Raw genomic sequence first — 23,997 nt, forward strand, 5'->3', positions numbered from 1 at the left:
GGTTGGGCAAAACTTGCTGAAGATAATAAGATAAAAGGAGGGGATATGTTTATCTATGAGTATTTCTCTCATGGTTTACTTGACTTCAAAATTCATGGAGGCAATGGTTGCATGACAGAAGGTGCTGGGGTCAGATTAATATGAATATTGAAGAGCAGCCGAGTGTAAAGATAGAACCAAATGATGGCGTTGTAAATCATACTGATAAATCTGATTATGTTCCTATCGGTGAAGGACACACAAATGAGAATTATGGTAAAGTTTCTTAGTTGATTTATTTTCTTCAGATTTTCTGTCTTTCCATATCAATCTAAACCTTCTATTCGAATCAGACGATAATGGCGATCATGGATCCCCGCCTATGCCGCTGCCTGTGCCACCTGTGCAGGTACAGGTACCCCCTGTACCCCCGCCCGAAGAAGAGAATGCAAAGGATGATCAGATTCAAGGGGAGCGAGTCACGGATGGTAAAGCTGTCCATATTTTTTATTTTCTTGAGATCTTATAGTATTTCCAATATTTTTTACGCAAAAGTATATACCGTGCCAACTGCCATAAATGTGTTCAAATGTGAAACAAAGTCAGCCATATCTGAACCCGTGTTTAATTTCATTCAAAATGTGATGTTAAGTTTGTGAAGTTTAAAAACTGTGTCAAATTTTCACTTTGGAATACATATTTGTAATCCCTCTGCCCAATCAGGTGCGGCCAGTTCTTGCAAATGTAAAACCAAAACAACTCGTCGCCGCGACTGGTACGGTGCAGAGCTCATGAAAACAGGGTTCATTCCACCATCCCCAAATGCTTATTTCGTGACCAAAAAACGAAGAGGAAGAGTTTATGAACTAGTAAGCATACACGACACATTTGTATAGTATTTTGATAGAATCTGCCGTTTATTGACCAATATGTTGCTACTTCAATGATAGTATATACCTGTGGAAGTGATCAAAAGCTTCAACCTGAAACTCCCTGAGAATGTGACGCTCATCGACCCAAAAGGAAGGCAGTTTCCTGCCAAACGCAAGATGTGGGCGGACCAGAGGATGTTCTACATCGGAGGCTGGAAAAGCCTTTGTGTAGTGAACAAGGTGGAAGACGAAGACTTGTGCATTTGCGAGTTCTTGTATAACGCTGATGATCTATGCATCAGTGTAAGCTTCTTTCCCCCAAAATAGCAGCAATGCTTGAATGGAGTGGATTAGATTTGTATTGAGGAGTTCACATTTGTATATGATTTTAGGGATATGATTTGTTGTTTCAATCAATAGTTTTCCCAAACAATAAAATGGTAGTACGATTTTAGCACCAAGTCTAATGGTTTGGTTTCCAGTCGCTTGCACTAAATGAGACACAAAAAAATATTTGAAATATTTTATTTTGTTTTATAATTTCAATTATCAATATTGGATAGACTAATTACTGAATTGGTGATTTTATCATTATATAGTAAATGCATCTTAATAGATAATAACCATTAGTATTAATAAGAGATAACTGCACATTAAATCCCGATTTTTGAACATTACTGCAAATTCAAATCAAACTTTTAAATTGCCTCAGTTGAATTTGAAATTCTATTTGTGCAACAGTTAAACTAATTTGAAAATTGTGGTGTATATTGAAAATGAGGGTAGTGTGCATCTTGAAATCCTCTTTCAATCCCGCTCTTCTAGTAGAAGAACGTTCATTAAGTCTCTAAGTCTCTAGGATAGTCCAACATATGCACTTCTAGCGGCATCCCAATCGACCAATTTGCTAGAAAATCGACATAAGTACCAATGTCTCTTTATGATATGCTTCACACTCACCTTTCATTGTCTATCACCAACTTCCTCGGTTTCGTGTTGGTGCCGGTTCCTTCGTTTACTGGCTCGTTGGACGTCGGGTGGATGTGTTGCTCGTCGTGTTGGCCTTGTTGGTTGAGCTCCTATCATATCATGAGTATTTTTAATGAGTTTTACATTGTGTTAATGAAGTAAGACTCTCAATAGATCATTCTAGCCTATAAATAGGCTTGTAAGCATGTCATTTTGAAAACATACTCCCTCCGTCCCAAGGAAGATGACCTCTTCCTTGGACGGCACGAGAATTTATGCAACTTTATTTTGTGTGTGGAGTATAAAGAGTAAAGTAAAAGAGAAGGAATAAAGTAGAGAGAAATGTGTTTTCATTTTTAGTAATGAGTCATCTTGGTTGGGACAAACCAAAAAAGAAAGTGGGTCATCTTCAATGGGACGGAGGGAGTATTTGATTATAATCAAAATTGAAATTGACTTTGTGGATTGAATTCTCTTTGTGCCCGTTCGGTTGGCCGGATAAACCCTAAACTCAAGTTTTATCAGCCGTTAGGTTTCCAAGATGTAAATCAGATTTAGCCCGAGTTCAAGCCTGCCTGCCCTTGTACTATATTTTTACCTTTTAATCCGAGACAATGAATCGCATCCATACCCCAATGACTATTTTAGTCTCACTGATCGAGGTGACCACGGTTCTGGAATCGGTGGTTATGGTTTCAACCGCCGGTTCTGGTTTAGGAAAATGTTGAACCGGAACCGAAACGCGAGGGTGTTCAGGGTTTAGGGTTTAGGAATGGTTTCAGTTCAAAATTCTTGAACCTGAACCTAACCAAATCGACGGTTTCAGTTCGGATAAAATCTCACAATTACGGTTTCGCGTTAACTGTTCGAACCATAAACCTTGGGCACCTCTAGTCTCACAGGGCCTGCTCTCTCTGCACCCCTCTCTCCATCTTCTATATTTCTCTTGTCGTTGGAAAAATGATCAAGATTTAATTTTTTCTATTTTTTTTTGGGGAAGAAATGATGATAATGATGAGGAGGAGGTAATTTTGGGGTCTTGATTTATTATTTATAGATTGTAGAATTAATAGTTTCCAAGTGTTGATTGCCTATTTATTTTGAGAATTTGAGAATTGTTTATGTTTATTAATAGATGATGGTTGCAAAAGATTTAATAATATACTAGTATGATTTATGATTTATCTAGATAATTAATTTTTCCGTTTTATTTCTTTAATTAGTTAATTAATTAGCACTGATTCATAATTTATAAAAGTTTTATTACGATTTGATTTGATTTGATTATATAATTAACCATTATATATTTAATTATTCAATTAGTTAATTATTGATTTAAATCAATTCATAATTTATTATATCAAATTAATCTAAATTAATATTCCTAATGTCCATTATTCTATTGTTGCCTAAAAAAATCCAAATTGATTCAATATTCGAATTGTTGATTTAAAAAATAATGAAATTAATCATTGTACCGTCTTCCTAATGTCCATTATTCTATTGTTGCCTAAAAACATTATATCCAGTGTCTTCCGAATTTCACAACAATACGTCGAAACCTCTTTGAATCTAAGATGAAAATAAATTCCCCTTTTTCCCTTTTGTAATTTTGATTGAGCTTTTCTTTTATCTGTTTCATCAAGATTTAACTTTTCTCTTCACTATCTTGCGAGTTTGTTTGACATAATCAACTTTGAAAACGAAAATGTGGAATATCACATTATTATCCATTTTATTGATTCAATCTTTTGATTATAACAATTTGTATTTTATCTTCTGTTGACGTTTGTGTTGTGTTGCCATTAGTTTGTTGCAATTAGTTTCAGTCATGTATAATTCATTATTGCTATTTGATTCTTTGTTTTTTTTTGGAGATTCTAGTGAAATTTGTTCTGGAAAATGCCAGTAAATGGTTGGTAAAAGCATAAATGGAAGATTATTTTATTCTTGATTTTCTATGATCGTTTTATGTTAATATCCAAATCTTGAATCCATATGCAACCTTAGATATGTTCCCACTGCCTCGTGGTTTAATTATTTGATGTAGGTTATGAAAATTAAATGGATAATGCCATTTATGCGAATAGGTATGAGCTTCGAGGGAGTGAGCATCAACTCATGTAGCATCTGCCCCAAAGTGAAACAATGATGAAGCATAGAAGTTGTTGAAAAGCATACAACTCTCATTCATTTTCACAAAATATAACTACGTAATAAATAGTAGTATTACATTTTAACTATGTGTCCATATGCTTATTCACTCAGGTAACAGCTACATGTCTAAATGTAGTTAAGTGGAGATATGGTGATTATGGGGTTATGTGTAGAGGTTCACATACATGATGCATCAACATTGGGACATAGATAGATGGATGTCAAGGATATTAGGAAATTCCCACTCTAATCAGATTGCACGAGTATGCTACATAAACCATAGGTCGAATGAGGTTGATACTACATAACATGTACAAGCTCTCTAATTTTAAAAGTAAAGAGAGTCATAGTAGATTCTATGAAAAAGGAGATTCTAGTTGCACAGAATACAAGTGGAACGGTCAGTGTCATCGGAGGAGATCGTCTTACAAAATGCTTATCAAAGATGTCTCCACTGACTCTAGAGGAGCCGGGAAAGACAAGATATTAGGCAACATAATTGTTAGAGAAATAAATATTTTGCAATATTAAAATAATTAGAATGGGCTAGAATATGTATAACTCGAACTATCTAGCTCATGTTAACCGACTTAGCATAGATTAATCTAGAATAGGTAATTGGGTACCAATACTACCAAACGTCCGTTTTTTTGTGTGCTCGCTAACATTGAATTCCTATAAATAAGCATTAGGCCTCTTTGTAACAATGCAAGAGAGAGTGATGAACTGAAAATAAGTGAGTGCGAGAGTGTTCTATTTTGAGGTGTGTCCTCGTCGAGCTATTGGTGTGTCCTCGGGTATCTAGTTAGGTGTGTCATCTAAGAGTGTGTTTTGGGTTGTTTCCTCAAAAGTTTTGTAATGTGGTCTTTTGTAAACCGTTGTATTTGGTGTTTCGTACACCATTGTGGAGTATAATAAATTTCCTTTTGCGTAATCGATTTTGTAGTACCATCGATACCCAACAAATGCATGTTATCTTTGGTAGTTATTGCGTATTCTAAGTGGAAATCTAACTATTATCAAAAATAGTCACATCTTTAATGTCGAATTTCATAGTGGAAAATACAATATTTTTTAAAAGTCTTCCTTTATTTTTTCCCACGCCGAGTATTTAGTTGATAGTCTTTATCCCACATCAAACTCTTACCCGAAATACTTCTTTTTTTTCACCTATAAAAGGGTTTTAAGTTTCCTTTTATTTTTTCCATCGTACAACTAAAATAGTCCTTATTTTAAGGGTGTTTTTGACTTTGCTATAATTTGGTGAACTGGTCAATCATTGAGGGCGACGCGTGGGGCTACACACATCGTTCATTACCAAAGGTATGTGCTAATTCCTTCTGTTTTTCTTTTGCTTTATGTCATTTATATTAATTTCGGTGTTTTGTGCGCTCTTTTTTTGTTGCTTCATTTTTTCGTAATTTACACTAATCTATTCGTTTCGTTTGTTTTATTCAATATTGATGAATTGTATAATTTTTTTGAACTCCAATGTATTGCATTGTGTCGCATATTTCTTTTAGTTGTGAGTTCGGTCAACACCTAATTTCATATCAGTTCTGTTCATTTGACTGATTTCTTCTCATTTCTATTGATTTCAACAGTTTTCATTTCTAATTTCATCAAATTTGACTGTATTCGTCTTTGTGGAGCACTAAAGTTCAATTTCTCGGTGCGAAAAATGGTGAATCGTCCAGCATTCTTCAAGTTTTACGTGCCCGGAAAATTATATCAATAGTTAGATATAATTTGGAATAATATTAATCAACTTGGTTGCTGATTTTTATGCATACAGAAAATCCCTCCAAGGTTTATTCAATCTCTTCCAGGAAACTGGCCAAAGAATTGGTCACTTCAAGACCGTTACAACAATTTGTGGGAAGTGAAAGTGGAAATCAATGGCGGTGATTGGTACTTTAAAGATGGTTGGGAAAAATTAGCTGCTGATAATAAGATAAAAGGAGGGGATATGTTTATCTATGAGTGTTTCTCTCATGGTTTACTTGACTTCAAAATCCATGGAGGCAATGGTTGCATGACAGAAGGCGTTGGGGGTCGGATTACCAAGAATATTGAAGAGCAGCCGAGTATAAAGATAGAATCAGATGATGGCGTTGTAAATCATACTGATAATGCTCCTATCGGTGAAGGACACACACATGATAATTATGGTAAAGTTTCTTAATTGGTTTCTTTTCTTCAGATTCTCTGTCTGTCCATCAATCTGAACCTTCTAGTCGAACAAGACGATAATGACGATCGTTGCACATGAATCTGTTCAAATGTCATGAATGTGTTCAAATGTAAAACAAAGTCAGCCACATCCGAAACCTGTGTTTAACTTCGTCCGAAATGTGATTTTAAATTTGTGAAGTTTAAAACCGTGTCAAATTAGCAATTTGGAGTACATATTTGTGATATTTGGTGCATTTAACTCTGTTATCTGCAGATTTTGTAGTATTATTGCTCTTGGTTTATTGACCCTTCTTTAGTCAGCCTTCCAGTCTGAACCTGCTACCAATGAGTTTTAGATGCACTGATGATGACAATTGTCTCTCTACAGTTAAAGAAGCGAATCACCGAGATGCTCACACCGTAGATGAGGATACAAGAGACGATGCTCCATTGGAGCTAGCGAGGGATGGTAAGTTCAATAAATTGTTTTGTTCAGTTTACGTGGCTAGTTGCTTTATTGATCCTTCTGCCCAACTCAGGTACGGCCAGTTCTAGCAAACGTATCAGAAGAACCTACGATTGGTACGGTTTAGAGCTCGTCAATGCCGGGTTCATTACACCATCCCCGAATCCTTATTTCGTGACCGAAAAAGGAAGAAACAGAGGATTTACTCAATTAGTAAGCATACACAACACATTTGTTTAGTATTTTGATAGAATCTACAATTTTTGACCAACATATTGCTACTACAATGATAGTATATACCAAAGGATGTGATCAAAAGCTTCAATCTGAAACTCCCTGAGAATGTGACGCTCCTCGACCCAAAAGGAAGGCAGTTTTCTGCCAAGCGCATGATGTGGAAGGACGGGAGGACGTTCTACACCAAAGGCTGGAAAAGCCTTTGTGAAGTGAACGAGGTGGAAGAGAAAGACTCGTGCATTTGTGAATTCTTGTATAACGCTGATGATTTATGCATCAGAGTAAGCTTCTTTCCCCCAAAATAGGAGCAATGCTTGAATGGGGTGGATTAGATTAGTATTGGGGAGTTCACATTCCTATAGTTTCAGAGGTTTTTTTTATGTATTTGAGATTATTGTTGGGATATGGTTTTAGGATGTATGATTTGTTGATTTGTTGTTTCAGTCGATAGTTATTCCAATTAATAAATTTCAAACTAAAATATAATGGTTCCTTCTTTCAACGTTCTATTCTTTGTTCTATTCTTTCTTTCAGCTACACCATTTTGTTGTGGTGTATATGGAGCAGTCGTCTGATGTATTATATCAGTAGATTCAAAATATGCTGGATCATAATACTCACCTCCCCTATCAGTGCGAAGAACTTTAATCTTCACGCCATGATGAAGCTCTACACTTTCTTTAAAGATTTTAAATTTATCAAGAGCTTCATCTTTTGAATGGCATAAATAGACACAACAAAATCTAGTAGCATCATCAATAGAAGTAACTACATACTTTTTATTACCAAGTGATGAAGTTGAATGAAAATCACATAAATCACTATGTATAAGTTCTAATACCTTAGTAACTTTATTGACATTGTTATTGAAAGATTGTCTAGTTATTTTAGTTAACATGAAAGTTTTACACTTTTCATTGTTAAACTCAAATGCTGGTATTAAACTTATTTTCAACATCTCTTTCAATCTCTTGTAATGTACATATCCAAGTCTAGCATGCCATAATTCTGATTTACTAGCATGATTACTAAAAAAATGAGAAGTCATGCAAACAGAATTATTAATAAAAGAAACATCTAGATTCAACCTAAACATACCACATAGATAACCAAATCCAATAAAAGTACCATGCCTTGAAAGAATGTATTTGTCACTTTCTAACACTTGTTTATAACCACAATTATTTAACACAATGCCAGAAACTAAATTCTTATGAATACCAGGTACATATACAACATTTTCTAATACTAAGGAATTTCCAGAAGTAAATACTAGGCTAACAGATCCTATTTCTTTGATTGGTTCAGTTGCAACATTGCCCATCTTCAAAGAAGATCCATCTTCAATTTGTTTAAAATCCTTGAACCATTGACGATCCTTGCATACATGACATGTTGCACCCGAATCAATCCACCATGAAAGATCATCATCCTGCATATAAAATGCTTCAGAGATTATTGATGCATAATAATTCTCAACAGAATGATCATTAGGTACAGAAAACGAACTTGATTGCTTTTCAGGATCCTTGGATCCACTTGAACCAGCCTCGTATTTCCCTTTTCCTCCACCCTTTCCAGATTTACAATCCTTCTTGAAGTGCCCGAATTTGCCACACTTCCAGCAAGTCAGTTTAGGCTTCTTATTCCCATCCTTACTGTTATTGCCTTTAAACTTCCGTTTCCCTTGAAACTTACGTTTCTCTTTACCAGCCTTTGAGGATTCACCCTCTTCCACCATGTTCACAGAAGAACCAACCATGTTTCTAGCATTACCAACATAACCATTTTTCGTATCACGTATGGACTGTTCAATTTGGAAATCACTTCCAAGTTCGACCAAGTTCAACTCCTCCTTATTGTGTTTCAGATTATTTTTAAAATCCTTCCAAGAAGGTGACAGTTTATCAATAATACTAGAGACAGAAATGGATTCATCCATTTTCATATCATATTGGGAAAACTGTCCCAATATCCTCAACAATTCGTTGTATTGTTCCATGACAGGCCTCGTATCAACTATGTCATAGTTAATAAAGTTACCAACAAGAAATTTCTTGCTAGATGCATCTTCTGCCATATATTTGGCTTCAAGGGAATCCCACAATTCCTTACAGACTCAAAATTTTGATACACATCAAATAGAGAATCAGACATACCGTTTAAGATGTGACCACGACATATGTAGTCATCGTTCTCCCACTTCATCCGCCTCCTCGTCTATTCCAGAGTTTCATTTTCAACAGCCTCGGGCATGAGAGTACTCAGAACGTACACGACCTTGAGATTCATCAGCATGAAATGCATCTTCTTTTGACAGCGTCTGAAATCCTGTCCAGCAAATTTATCCAACTACGCGAAACCTTTCGTTCCTTCATTCACCATTTCCTTGTTCGACATTTTCAGATTGATTTGATCTTTGTTAAGGAGATTTAGAATATTGAACGAAAAACGGATAATCTGAAAGTTGTGATAAATCACTTTCAGATCAAATCAATTTCGGTGGTTCTACCAAAATATTTGATCGGATACAATTCAGCGAATTTAGAACTTCTATATGTTGATGTTCAAGAAGTATATAGAACCAAAAGAATCGATCATATTTTGAAGAAGATGAACCAGTGCATCTGTTGGAGAGAAAAAACCGAAAATAACTAATTTTCAAAAGGTTTTCGAAATTGCAAATTAGTCCTTTGACTTTCAGAAATTACATTTTCGGATGAATTTCTTACACTGCAACTTCGTTGGAAATAAAAAATTTCCAAGCTGACCTGGGCTCTGCCCCTTGGACCCCGCAGCAACTTCGTCAGAAATTACATTTTTCGACCCCAGCCAGGGGCTGCCGCCCCTTGGACCCTGCTACCCAGGGGCGCTGCTCCCGGACCCCGTCCATCATAATGAATTCAAATAAGCGTGCACTCCGCACTTCCATACTTATATGATGTATCATTACGATAATACAGATCAACCAAGTTAACCCAATTACACCAAAAATATCCAACACTAATGATGGATATCAATATGATGCTCACATGCAATCCATCTTAGATTTCCTAATGCTCAGCTTGAATAACCGTAGTGATATATGCGGCCCATTATACACATGGTGTCAAACCTTATTCAAGGAACACCACAAAACGTGCTGCCTTTCCTATTAATTGTTGTCAACAATGTAAAATTATGTTCATTTTTAAATTTTCCCACAATATATAAGCCAATAAAGTTGTTTCATTTTATACTTTTCCTATAATATTTAAGCATGATAGCCTTCTTATGAATAATCAAATTACGTACACTTGGACCACTCCCATTCAGCATAACACAGTCAAGTTCACTAGATGTTGGGCTATCCACAAATCAACAAGGAATATTATATAAATTTCCATTTATAACGGTCATAGGCTTTCTAAAGTTCAACTTTTATCGTCATCGAGCCAGACTTGGTGTCACGACCACAACCCCCTAGTGCTAGTGAGCGTAGCTATTTCGCGACTAATATAAACTCATCACTCATGAATTAAGCATAAAAGAAACAATTCAACTCGAGGAAATAGTTTCGAAGGCAAATGGGTACATAGTCAAACGAAAGTCAGTGTCAAGACTGAATTCATACATTCCTAGAACATAGTTCTACTGCAGCGGAAGAGTCCAAGACAAAATAGTATGTATGAAGACATACTACTTTGGGCTACCTAACTAGTTATTAATGATCATTTCCCAACAACACCTTCGCCTCCTCGTACACGTTCAACCTGCACATTAGAAATGAAACATGCAGGGCTGGGTATTTGATATACTCAGTGGGCACATTGCCGAAACATAATTTTCGTAAAAAGTTTTGTCAGCCAGTTGAGTGAACACGGAGTTTTAACTTAAAGGGCCCGAGTCACTAAAATTTCTTTTGTTCGTAAAGTTGATTTCGCAATCACATAACATATATACCATATCTGAAACGTATGTGAATCGGGAATGTGGCCACATTCCATGACTGTCACTGGACCGGCCAACTTAAAAGCTAGCTCACGATCCCCATATGTGTACACTAGTCCGAGTAGGCTTTACTTCCCCACTGGGACCCGAATTCGATTAAACATAATTGGCATAGCCAAGCAGATAGGTAATCCATAAAACATAGAATGGCATGACAAAACATAAATAGCACAATTTTCACATAATCATGCTAAAAGGCAAGTTCACATTTTGAAAGAAATGCCCACCTCGATAGCTTAAGTCTTTTCGGGAAAATCTTTGACTTGGTCTTAAACGACGTGCGAAGACGCCCCTTTAGAAAATAGAGTAATACTTTAATTAGACTTTAAGAAGTCAATTAAGCTTAAACGTGAATGCATTCTAAGTGCGTGATCATTTTACTATTTTTCTAGGAAAATCCTAGGATCCTTTGAAACATTAATTAGATCGGGAGATATAATTTATTGTGGAGGCTTAAGACATTATTCGTTTAACCTTGAGAGTATAACTTCTATGTAATTTATCCAAGCGCTAAACTGAGGTTTATATTCATCACGCAAAAGTAATTATCGTACCATTACTTAACATCAAATTATTCAATCGAACAACATAGGAGAGCCTATGATTTAATTAGGCTAAGGCCCAACTCCTACTTTATTTTAATTATTAGCCCAACTTCTTAGATCATTAAAAGAATCAGCCCATTTCTCTATTTAAAACCTTACCCACTTTTATTTTTTTAAGAGGCCCAAAACAATTTAATAGTTGGCCCAAGTATTAAATTAAGAGAATGGCCCAAACATCTTCTTCCCCTCTCCATCGGTCTCTACTCTCTCCCTCATTTCTCAAAATCCCCAAATTTCTAAATCCCTAAATTGAGGATGGAACGGCGGCTTTATCTCTCACATTTCTCTCGGCGGCAACAAAGTGCAGCTGCCACCGTCGCACAGTCAACCGCCGGCTCCAGCTCCTCGGCGTCACGGGGTCGCCGGTACCCTCCGTCTCCGTCCATCTCTGCGACAGCACAGCGCCATCACAGTCATTTCGCCGGCGCTAGGCCAGCTACGGCGTCGCCGACGCCCACGCTGCCATTTGTCCCTGCTGCCGGAGCAGCATCTGCTTCGAGGACGGTTCACGACATCTGATCGATGCCATACGCTCCTCCGTCGTTTCGTTCTTCGCCAGCGAAGTCGCCGACAGGGGAAAGGAGTCGCCTTTCTATCTTCCTCCGGCGTCCTCTGGTGATTCGCGCCCGTCGGAGCTCCAGCCCTCTCCCGGCTCCTTCCGACGTGTTCTCCATCGCCGTCATCTGCAGCTCGCCGCTGCCTCCGCCTTCGCGAGGCAGTCACACCGACGCCGGCGAACCGCGTCGGCTGCCTCCGTCGTTGCTCGACCATCGCTGCCTTTCCTCTCCGGAGGAAAGGCATCGCCTTTCTCCCTCCATCTCTCGCGCCTACGCCGTCAGCCTCGGCGAGTGAAGCCGCTGACCGCCCCGCCTCTGCTTCGTCAGCCGCCCTTGAACCCTTACTTTGTGGTGGATGTGAGGGAAAACAGAGCAAATGAGATGGTAAGTTGATCTAATCGATGCGATATGTCAATTTATATGTCTCCTTATACATGTTTTCTTTATGTTGTCGTGACAGCACTTCCCAATAGATGTGATCAGAGACCACAAGATCCAACTCCCGGAGACTTTGTTGCTCGTGGATCCGAAAGGGAGGACGTTTGAGACAAAGCGCAGATCCTGGATGGATGGTAGAGTGAACTATAATGGAGGTTGGAAAGCCGTCTATCGAACGAATATGTTGAAAACAGGTGACAAGCTCATTTGCGAGTTCATCGGCAATGGCAGCGGCGTAGGGGATATGCACATCAAGATAAGTGTATTTTCATTGCAACATAGGTAAGGATGGTGAAAGAAAGGACAAAATTTTGTACAAATTTTTAGTGTTTTTTTTTATGGAAATATTAGGACATTGCAGTAAGATTGTGTGTTGACAGACATGGCCAAACCAAACCGGCCCACCGGTTAACCGCCGGTTTTGAACTAGCGGTTCGGAACCGGAACCAGAACCGGACGACGGTTCCGGTTTGAAATCCGGTTACGGTTCGACATACGGTTCGGTTACGGTTCAACAAAATTCGAAACCGTAACCGGCGGTTAACCGCCGGTTCGCCGGTTAACCGGAAATAAATGGTCATCGCTGGTAGGTTCGTAGGGTTGCAGGGGTAGGGTCGGAAAAGGACGGTTAACCGCCAGTTTTCGGTCAGAAACCGGCGGTTCGTGCCGGAAAACCGGCGGTTTCTGACACAAAACCGCCGGTTTCCGACGGTTCGGGGGTAGGATTGCAGGCGTAGGTCGTAGGGTTGCAGCGTAGACCTGAAAAGGTGTCGGAAACCGCCGGTTTTCGGTCAGAAACCGGCGGTTCCGTCAGAAAACCGCCGGTTTCTGACAAAAAATCGGCGGTTCCGACCATTTTCAAAATTTGAATTTCAAAATTTAAATTTAAGTTGAGCTCAAGTCCTTTTCCTTTTTTTTCTTTTTTTTTCTACTTGTTTCAACTTTACTTTTAATATATTTTTTTCAAATTGTAATTTTGTATCTATATTTTAAATTCAAGTGTATAGTTGTATACTTGTATTGTTGTATTTTGTAAGTTGTAACTTGTAACTTGTAATTGTATTGTTGTATTTTGTAACTTGTAAGTTGTAACTTGTAATTGTATTGTAGAAATTTACATTCAAAGTTTCAAATCAATAAAATTGCAATTCTTTATCAATTTCTCTTTGGATTGTACTATAGAATTTAGAAGTAATAACTATAAGATTTAAAAAAAAAAAAAAAAAAAGCAAACCGGACCCGAACCGGAACCAGCCCGGATGAACCGGAACCGGCGAAAAACCCGCGGTTATTAACCGGAACCGGAACCGCCGTGACCGCCGGTTAAACCGGAACCGGAACCGTCATAGCCGGGCCGGTTACGGTTCAAGCATGTCATGAACCGGAACCGGCGGTTCTGAACCGGAACCGGCGGTTTTACGAACCGTGGTCACGTCTATGTGTTGTAATAGAATTTAGGCTCAATAGTAATTTGTTGTGATACAGAAACTCCAATGCTTTATCAAATGCTGCACCGAAATGTTGTGCCAAGTGCACATATTGTGTGTGTATAGTGTGTGTTTGTGCATGTGCATAGTGTGTGAATAGTGTGTGTGTGTGTGTGCGCATGTGCATATTGTGTGTGTATATAATGGTCTAATAATTGTAGAATGAGAAATGGAGAAAACATGATCCGTTTGCGTCGCCCTTCACATGCATTATCCTTCTAAATTGCTTTCCATGCACAATAAGCTTAATATCATTGTTATACGAAAAAAAACTGTGTATAGTTGTTAATTATATTACTCCCTCTGTCCGCGAATAGGAGTCTCATTTCTATCCGGCATGGGTGTTAAGTAATGTTAAGAAAAATGGGTGGAAAAAGTTAGTGTCCTTTTTACCATTTATGGTAATTATGTACTAGGACTCCTATTCGAGGACGAACCAAAATGGAAAAACGAGACTCCTATTCACGGATAGAGGGAGTATATGTTATCATACAAATTTATGTTTTGATGTAAGCGTGTAAAGAAATAGAAAATTCTAGTTATTTACACATTTCTATCTATGAATACATAATTTTCTTTTATTATATGGAAAATATTAGAATGGCCAAATAACTCTAATGTGTATATTGACAGCTTGAGATTTGACTTCCGACGCCATTATTGTATTATTCCATTGGTAAATTTACAATTCATTTCATAGCACTTTCAATTTTATTCTTTGTTGACTTATGGTATCTTAGTTTAAGTTTGCCGACAGCGAAAGAAAAGGAAGAGGTCGGCGTCATACTATTTCTTTTTTGAAATTTATGAAACTATATATATACACACACAAGGCCCAAGCGAAATAAATCAAGATTACAGCCTTCAAATTGTGAGTGATTAGTGGTGGCTATTTATTCTCTTCTCAGCAAACAAGAACTTCACCAATATGACGGTAATCCATCTCTCTTCATACACTTTTATGTATGTCAAAATAAAACGTTATGTATATAGTGAAACTATACACTTTCGAGGGTGAATTTAATTTATGGACAATTGAAGTATTCCTTCGATTATTATTTGGTGTATAATTAAATTTAATCTTAATTTTTAGACAACCGAAATGCGTGTGCACATGTGTTGCGCCGGATGTGAGAGCAAGATCAAGAAAGCCCTCCATAAGGTCAAAGGTACTTCCATTCTTTTCTTCCTTTTTTTTTCTAATTTCCTTTTATCTTCAAACCTCTAAAATATCCAAATTTGAAAAAAAAAAGTAAACCATTGGTGATTAAAATATGGATAAAAAATCAGGAGTTGAGGAAGTAGACATAGACATGAGCCTACAGAAGGTGACAGCAAGCGGATGGGCTGATCAAAAGAAAGTCCTAAAAAGCGTTAGGAAGACCGGAAGAAGGGCCGAGTTGTGGCAATTTCCATACAATCCGGAGATGCGTAACCACAATTTCACGGGTCACCACGACCACAACGGAAGCAACTACGGTGGCCCTTCGAGCTTCTACGCGTCTCAAACATCAGGGTCTTCCTACAACTACTACAAGCACGGCTACAACAATCACGATCATACTCGGATGCACCATAGTGCAAGCTCCACTATATTTGGAGGTCGAACGGGTGATACATTTAGCGATGAAAATCCTCGTGGATGTTCTATAATGTAGTAACAACACAAATTTTTTATCAATTGCTGCTTTTTTTTTTTTTTTGAAATTCCTGCACGGGTTTCTTGGTTTTTATGTAGTAGTAATATTTTTGATGTACTTTGTTAGTTTTAGAACGAAGAAAATGTCCTTTATTCCTATCTCTAGTATCAAAAAATGGATACTAGAATATGTAGTAATTGAGAGCAATAATATATTTTTTTTTATCAAATTTACAAATTTCACATGGACTCTTAAATACGCATGTAAACTAGGGCTGACAATTTTTGGCACGACACGATAACACGACACGAACCCGCACGAAATTAATGGATATGTGTCAAAGCTTATTGGGTTCGTGTCGTGTTCGTGTCGTGTCGTGTCGTGTTTGTGTTACACGTTAAGAAATAATATTAATATCTTATAATATTATTATTATTTTATTTATTTTAAAATTTTAAAATTTCAAAATTAAAAATTAAAATTTAATATTAGAAATAATATTTATATATTATAATATTATTATTCTAGTGTCGTGTCGTGTCATATATGTTGTTATCGTGTCGTGTCATATATGTGTTGTTATCGTGTCGTGTTGACCCGAAGTGATTCGTGTCGTTAATGGGTTCGTGTCGTGTTCGTGTCTGAGGGTAGCGGGTCGTGTTCGTTTTCGTGTTTGTGTTTGGAGTTTTCTTAATGGGTCGTGTTCGTATTTGTTGTTATCGTGTCGTGTCGTTATCGTGTCGACACGATAACGACACAACACGCACGATTTGCCACCCCTAATGTAAACCAATTTCTCACACTGAAGAACAGACAACTCAATTGTTTCATGAATTAAATGCTTAAGCGATAATTAATTGAGTCACATATCTAATTTTTGAGGTAATTACTGTTAGAGTTTGTATACTAGAAATCACGTTTCGAGTGATTGAATACTGTAAAACTCTTATTTTATTTTCCAAGGAATAAAACAGATTATATTTGTCATAATGTTATTATGTTTTACATTTAATGGATGTTAATGCAGGGGTGCATTAGGGTGCCACCATGTTTAGAGTGACAACATACCACTAATCCTAGCCCTTAGATCAATAAGATGGACGCCTAGGATTGAATATATGAAATAGAGTTCGGATTGCAGTCTTATGTATTAGATATTGCAGTCGTGGGTATTTTAGTCATTTCATAATATTTTGAAATCAAAATTGGGGATATCCCCTCAAAAATAGCGGCACTCTCTCTCTCTCTCTCTCATCTCTCTCACTCTCCCTCCGCCGATTCACACATGAGAGAACCCCAAAATCACAAAATCCCACCGCCTCCGCCTCTACACCGTGAATTGGCGATTTTCGGCCACCACTACACTGTGAATCGGCGATTCGGCGATTTTCGGCCACCGCTACACCGTGAATCAGCGATTTCCTGCTAATTGCAGGAATTGCGAACTGCGCATTCAAAATCATCAAACCTACAACCACTAAACGGAAAATCAATCCATAACTACAAGATTTTAGGGATTTTTCGTCGACAAGGTATGTTGAATTGAACAGGTTTTAGGTTTCCGTTTCATGTTGATTAGAATAGGTTTCAAGATGTTACTGTGTTTGTGTATACAGATTAATGTAGGTGTTTATTGATTTTTGTTCATATTTTCTTGATGTTTCTACGAGATTTAAGTATTATTCATTCAATTCTTACCTTGTTTAATGTTGATTGGTGTTTGTTCGCTAGATTTATTGTTTGGATCTGAGACTTTTGTGAGATTTTGGTTAATGTTTTGGAAAAACTAAACGAATGAGCTGCGCTCGGTTAGGAAACCTAGATCAGCGAGCTACTGTAACCAAGCGATGTGCCATCGATTTTTAATCAATTAATCGCATTTAGTGGATGATTTGGTTGTCGACTAGTTGTTGTATTGTATACAACTGCACATAGTCTGTACAACACAGTATGAGAGAGAGTGAAGCTAGATGTTTAGTGTATTGGAACTTAATTTCATATGTAATTTTGCATTATATTGTGCTACATCTTGTTGTATTGTGTTCTATGAATTGCTTCTGTGCATCTTGGATTTTACGATTCATATATTTCACCTTTTACAGTATTGCAGTGCATTACAATATTGCTTGTTATGTATTGTTTATCACCAAACATTGCAGTTCATAATATACAGTATTGCAGTGCATCATTTGCAGTATTGCAAAGCATTTTTTGTAAAGTGCAGAGCACTTGTAGTATAATTGGTTTTATATTGCAATGCATCATTTACAATATTGCAGTATTGTTTATCAATTTTTTATTTTTAGAGTTGCAGGTTTTTATAATGGAAATACTCTTTTATTTTGTAGTGTTGGAGAACAAGAAAGGACCGATAGATGTTGAGAAGATGGTCGTGGACTACCATAAACCATGACCAATGAATGAAATCTTGGTGTTTTTGAACATGAATTCTGATTTGGTTGATGTTTTTTCTTAGTAACTTCTCGTATTAAAACACAGAGGTTATATTTTGGTTTAGACAATGTTGGTGACATAAGTTAAATTGACATTTTTTTTTGTAGTTGTTTTATTTTCTATTGCTTATAAAATGTTTACATGCTTAAGATTAAATCTAGTTAAGGAATGCGTCACTAAATTATACAACAATGTGTTATTGGGTGCACTGCAATTCATAAAGCTGTGTGTACTGCAATCTCGACACAAAATAAATTGTTCTCGTCAATAAACACTAATTACTGAAATAGAATGCAACTTGAGAAATTAGTAAAGTAGTAGATTGAAGCAAAATGTGTGGTGTGCAATCGTTTCATTAAACTACATCAGGAACAAAATTATGCAATATTGGCATAATAAGACTGCAATATTGTCGTAATAACACTGCAATATTTCAATGAATAACCCTACAATCATGTAATGTAAAAATTTGTACTTAAAAAGGTTTGAACTACAACAAAATGAACACCAATTCCTTCGGTCATGGTGACCCAATTCTCCACATTTTTTACACGATGTAATAATTTGTTATTTAACTTTACACCGACGTAATAGGTTGAACAAATAATGTGGTGTGCCATCATTTCATTAAACTACATCAGGAACAAAAATTATTAAAATAATATGTAAACTGCAATATTGTCGTAGTAACACTGCGATATTTCATGAATAACACTGTGATCTGGTAGTGTAAAAATTTGTGCTATAAAGGGATTGAAGTAAAACAAAATGAACTAGTTGTTCTGTTTTCCCTTTCGTTTGCTACAATTCCTAGATTCATGGTGAACCAATTCTCCACATTTTTTATACCGATGTAATGGTTTGTTGTTCAACTTTATAGCTTTCCTTGATGGACACGAAACGGCAAGCAAAATCACTCGTCGAACCTCTGGTCTTCACAATTGCTGGTGTCTGTACATCAACAACAACCGACTTTTCGATAAAATAGAAATCTCAGGGATTGTTGTCAAAACACTCTTCCCAAGCATGAGGATACATGAGCCGAACTGCAATATATAATTAGGTGAACAACAATATGTGATACATAAAACAACAGTTAATACATACAAAATGCATAATACAAAAACAGAGTATTTCCATAAAATCATAGATTAATGCTCTGTATTACGCCTCATGAAATCGAACATTATTCTTCTACCAATAATGAACAGAACTAGAAACATATTCTACTAAACAAGTACTCATCGAAAAAATCAAATCTAACAAAATCAAAAACTATTCTTCAACCAAAATCAAACAACACTCATCAGTATTGAATAAAAAACTAGCTACAATATGACAAATCAGCAAACATCAATCGAGAATTGATAATCTAAGCTCACCTTCTGTAAAAACATCCAGGTCAAAGTTGATAATCGATTCACCCATATTTGAACGATTTTGTGAATGAATTGCAGATAACACAAAACCGATTGCACAGAAAAATCGATGGCAATTCTGGAGAATCAAAGCGATGTGATTGCAGAGAAATTGCTGGACGAATCGAACTGAGATGAATCGAATCGGTCGCGTGATTGAATAGCTTGAACTAGGATGAATTCAAACAGAATTGAAGCAGTATTGCAGAAACGAGATTGGTTGTGTGATTTGAGCGTGAAATTGGGCTGAAATTGAGCGTGAATTGAATGTTTCCATCGCTGATTGAATTAGGAAAGGAGATTTCCTAATTTACCCTTCAACATTTTAATTTAATTAAACCCTAATAAAATTAGCTGCCACATGGCAGCTTAGCAACCATTCGATTTCAAGATCCTAGGGCTGATATTGGTGGTATGGTGTCATATTAGAAGGGGTTGTCATGTTAACACATCCCTGTTAATGCATGTTTAAATATATAAGTTAACTTAACAAAGTCTAAGTCTTTGTTTTAGTAGACCGGTTGTGGGCGGCGTCCACTTTAAAGTAATACGGTCAGTCCTAAACAAAGAAAGAAGAATTTCACAACCTAGATGGAATTAGACTATCCATCGTGAAAGGTTGCAATGTCAGTCCGCATATTTCTAAGCTTTACTGAAATAAGATGACATTGGTGTGGTAAAACACTGAACGGATCTAACAACAAGACTTGTCCTTGGGCTATCTACTGAAAGGTGAGGTCTTGATAAATATTTGTTTCTTAATCAATGTAGGTTAGCATTGAGCATACGGTATTGATTATGCATTACTTTTACTTATCAAATGGTGCGGAAGGTTTTATTATTCGGAACCTAGCTAGTTGGAGTTTGATCACTCTATGAATAATAAATAAGCGTTTCATTCTAAGTCCACTCTTGGAATTAATAAGAAATTAATTAATTAAGTCCATAGCAGACATTAATTAATTAATGGACATTTTTATCTTAAGTGCGGGAAATGAAAGTTAAAACGGAAACCCGGATTACTTATAATTTCGGATTTGGATGTGGAGAGTTCAATATTACTTCTGTAGTGGTTGCTCGTAATATTCCAATTAAAGCTTATATTAAATTGTGGGTTCAATTTAATTAGTAAAAAGTAAATTGGATGAGCCTAGGGACGGATCCAGAAAATTATAGTAGGAGGGTCAAAAATATTAATATATAAATAAACAAATATAAAAATATAACAAAATATAATATATTAATATATAAATAAACAAATATAAAGACAAATTAGGTCTTTCTCTATTTTATAAGACTTTGTGTATTTTAATTTGGGGAAAGGGAAAAGAAATATTTTATTATAGTGAAAAAGTGGCGTGAATATTTAGAAGAAGGGGCAAATAACTTTCTTTTTCTTATAATGAAGGGGGGCAAATTAGTGTTAGAATATACATTATAATAAATTATATCTATATGTATACATGTCAATGGAAAGTTGAGCTGGGCCAATTGCCCCTTCTCACTATACATTACATCCGTCCCTGGATGAACCCATATCCAAAACCTTCCATAGATCCATGATAAGGCTAATTTCATGCATTGGTTATGGGATAAATTCTGTGATTTCCTGGGTCTAACAAAGTTTTATAAACCAGGTGTGCAGTGAAAATGCCAGCCCCAGGAAGAAAGAAAGGATTACCTAGAGGAAGACGCTGGCGGGAAAAGTGAGCAGAAAAAGGGAAGAGTTTACTAGACGAAGGAGCATCCACGAGGAGAGCAAAATGGGAAATACTAGGAAGAGTCTAGAAGCTCCGCCCCTTATAAATAAGAGCACGCATTCAACATGAAGGGAGTCCTCCTTTTGCATCATCAACCCTTAGCTCAGTTTTTCTCATTCTCTACACACACTTTTAGGGGAATCATCTTAGGGGTTCACGCTTTAAAATCAGTCGTTGTGTAACACCGTCTCCAAGGGAGGCAAAGATACAATCCTTTTATTTGCTTTTGTTTATGTTTTGGATTTCCCGAGTCTTCGCAGTTCGAAGCTCGGTCGTGTTTTGTTACATTCTCGTTGGATATTGCGTTATTTTGCTATGGAATTTGCTACTTTGGTTTTGGTTATGTTATTGTTGCATTATCTGTTTGTTTTCCGTGGATATTGTTGATTGATCTGAGGTGGAGTTTAAATTGCATGGAGATTTGTAGTTGATCGGTTGAATCTGGTTGAATCTGTGAAGATCGGTGATGGAAATTGTGTTGGATTGTTGTGGATGGCTTGGATCCGGAGTGGATGAAGCATCCAGCGTTTAGATCTGTTCATGCTTGCATGGTTGTGATATTTAAATTCATTTTACTTGTTTACCTCATCAAGTAATCGTAGATCTGCTTTAGTTTCGGTAGTTAATTACGTTAATCGGTTCAATTTCATTTTCCCTGTTTCGATCCTTGCTTTGCTTTGTTTCTCTTCTGAAATTTCGTGATAAAAGTTAGAGAAGATAATGTCGCTGTTAGTTAGTCCTTTAGTTGGTTAATCTGCAGCTTTTCCGTCGTACTATGCCGCTTAGGGAAATGGTCCCCACATGCTGTTCGTTCCTGTGTCTAGGGTAATTTAGGAAGCCGTTTACCAGGTCTAGTAGTAATTTCAAGCGCATTCGGTCATCATTATGCATGTTCTGTTATCTCTGCCTAGATCTAGCTGTTAGGGTAGAACATTTCATTTCATTTCCCGAGTCTAAGAATTAAATCTCAACCCCGAGAAAATTGCGTGGCAGCAGCCAAAAAATAGTTTCCAAATCTTTAGCATGTTTACTTACGCATCTGTCTCTATGGATTCGATCCCTGCTTCCCTGTACTAATCTTTTTAGCATAGCGGGTTGAGGGTTTTGAAAGGAGAAGGAAGTGATTGTGTGCCCAACGACAGGTAACCCGAGGATGCTCTGAGTTCCTAGACCCACTGTCTAGTGGATTCTCTGGATCAGGGAAGTTCCATTTTACTCAGCAATACACACAAAGCTCCCCCTCTCTCTCTTCAATCCCTGTCTGGGCCCAAAATGAACTAAATACAAATAGGAGAATAATGGAGACAGAAAAATAACACTACCTTTTAGACATGGCATCCATCTATCTCAAGAGATGTGTCCAAAGACAGCATCTGAGATAGCAGAGATGTGAAGGATACCATATGGCTCGGCTGTTGGTAGTCTCATGTATGCTATGCTTTGTACTAGACCTGATATCTGCTTTGCTGTTGGCATGGTAGCTAGATATCAATCAAATCCAGGCCAAGGACATTGGACTACCGTAATGAACATACACAAGTACCTTAATCGGACTAAGGACTATGTTCTAGTTTACAATGCAGCCGAGCTCTGTCCTTTAGGATATACAGATTCAGACTTTCAAGCTGATGTAGATTCGAGAAAATCAACTTTCGGATATGTGTTTACCTTAGGAGGTGGAGCTGTAATTTGGAAGAGTTTAAAGCAGAAAAGCATTGCAGACTCTACCATGGAAGCCAATTATGTGGCCGCTTCGGAGGCTGCAAAAGAGGTTGTATGGCTTAAGAACTTCCTTCTGGACTTAGGTTTGGTTACGAACTTGCCCAAGAGCATCACCATTTATTGTGACAATTCTAGTGCTGTGGCAAATTCGAGGGAGCCACGGGCTCTAAAGCGAGCAAGCACATAGAGGGGAAGTATCATATTATTCGAGATATAGTGCAGAAAGGAGACATACAAGTGGTCAAGATTGAGTCAGAAAACAACCCGGCAGATCCTTTCACGAAGGCATTAGCGGTCAAGCCGTTTGAGAGCCATGTTGAAGGAATGAGAGTTCGACTAATACAAGACCTCAATCCACTTTCAGTATAAGTGGGAGAATTAGACGTTAGCACATTTTTTGTATACTCGAAAGTGTTTTGAGTATAAGTGGGAGATTGTTAGAATTTGTATACTAGAAATCACGTTTCGAGTGATTGAATACTGTAAAACTCTTATTTTATTTTCCAAGGAATAAAACATATTATTTTTGTCATTAATGCATGTATAAATGTATAAGTTAACTTAACAAAGTCTAAGTCTTTGTTTTAGTTGACCGGTTGTGGGCGGCGTCCACTTTAAGGTAACACGGTCACTCCTAAACAAAGAAAAAGAAGAATTTCACAACCTAGATGGAATTAGACTATCCATCGTGAAAGGTTGCAATGTCAGTCCGGATATTTCTAAGCCTTACTGAAATACGATGACATTGGTGTGGTAAAACACTGAACGGATCTAACAGCAAGACTTGTCCTTGGGCTATCTACTGAAAGGCGAGGTCTTGATAAATATTTGTTTCTTAATCAATGTAGGTTAGCATTGAGCATACAGTATTAATATATTTTTAAAATATTAATTTTTAATTTTAAATTAATTAAATAAAATTAGAATCAATATTAACAATGAACAATATGAGTATCAATTTTAGTTATATGAGAATAAAAAATCTATACAAATCAACATTGAAGCATAATTGTCACACCTCAACCTTTATGGCTTATGCGCTTACTATAAATAAATTCACAATTTAAAATA

The 23,997-nt window shown here is 36.9% G+C and overlaps 2 protein-coding genes and 1 pseudogene across 3 annotated transcripts; all 3 read left to right on the forward strand.

Moving 5' to 3' along the window:
* Positions 1-3: 3 nt before the first annotated feature.
* On the forward strand, positions 4-1,312 carry LOC148929254 (B3 domain-containing protein REM21-like). The gene is made up of 4 exons (XM_089057544.1): positions 4-255; positions 333-467; positions 703-848; positions 930-1,312. The coding sequence occupies exons 1-4, from the start codon at positions 141-143 to the stop codon at positions 1,176-1,178; spliced, it is 645 nt and encodes a 214-aa protein (XP_088913670.1). The 5' UTR covers positions 4-140; the 3' UTR covers positions 1,179-1,312.
* A 4,217-nt stretch (positions 1,313-5,529) lies between these two features.
* LOC148929255 (uncharacterized) lies at positions 5,530-13,366 on the forward strand (annotated as a pseudogene). Its single transcript, XR_016128898.1, has 6 exons — positions 5,530-6,148; positions 6,541-6,621; positions 6,692-6,831; positions 6,912-7,157; positions 11,882-12,391; positions 12,468-13,366. The product of XR_016128898.1 is annotated as an uncharacterized LOC148929255 (transcript).
* Positions 13,367-14,791: 1,425 nt separating this feature from the next.
* LOC125194069 (heavy metal-associated isoprenylated plant protein 28-like) lies at positions 14,792-15,749 on the forward strand. Its single transcript, XM_048092075.2, has 3 exons — positions 14,792-14,866; positions 15,026-15,101; positions 15,223-15,749. The coding sequence occupies exons 1-3, from the start codon at positions 14,861-14,863 to the stop codon at positions 15,588-15,590; spliced, it is 450 nt and encodes a 149-aa protein (XP_047948032.2). The 5' UTR covers positions 14,792-14,860; the 3' UTR covers positions 15,591-15,749.
* The last annotated feature ends 8,248 nt before the right edge of the window (positions 15,750-23,997 follow it).

The sequence above is a fragment of the Salvia hispanica genome, chromosome 4, assembly GCF_029641045.1.
Source record: "Salvia hispanica isolate PSC_SH4W2 chromosome 4, Shi_PSC_v1, whole genome shotgun sequence".
Lineage (NCBI taxonomy): Eukaryota > Viridiplantae > Streptophyta > Magnoliopsida > Lamiales > Lamiaceae > Salvia > Salvia hispanica.

Coding starts and splice junctions, on each gene's coding strand:
- LOC148929254 (XM_089057544.1), top strand. CDS start 141: ATGAATATTGAAGAGCAGCCGAGTGTAAAGATAGAACCAAATGATGGC. Junction 468..702: donor AGGGGAGCGAGTCACGGATG/GTAAAGCTGTCC, acceptor CTGCCCAATCAG/GTGCGGCCAGTTCTTGCAAA. Junction 849..929: donor GAGGAAGAGTTTATGAACTA/GTAAGCATACAC, acceptor CTTCAATGATAG/TATATACCTGTGGAAGTGAT.
- LOC125194069 (XM_048092075.2), top strand. Junction 15,102..15,222: donor AGCCCTCCATAAGGTCAAAG/GTACTTCCATTC, acceptor ATAAAAAATCAG/GAGTTGAGGAAGTAGACATA.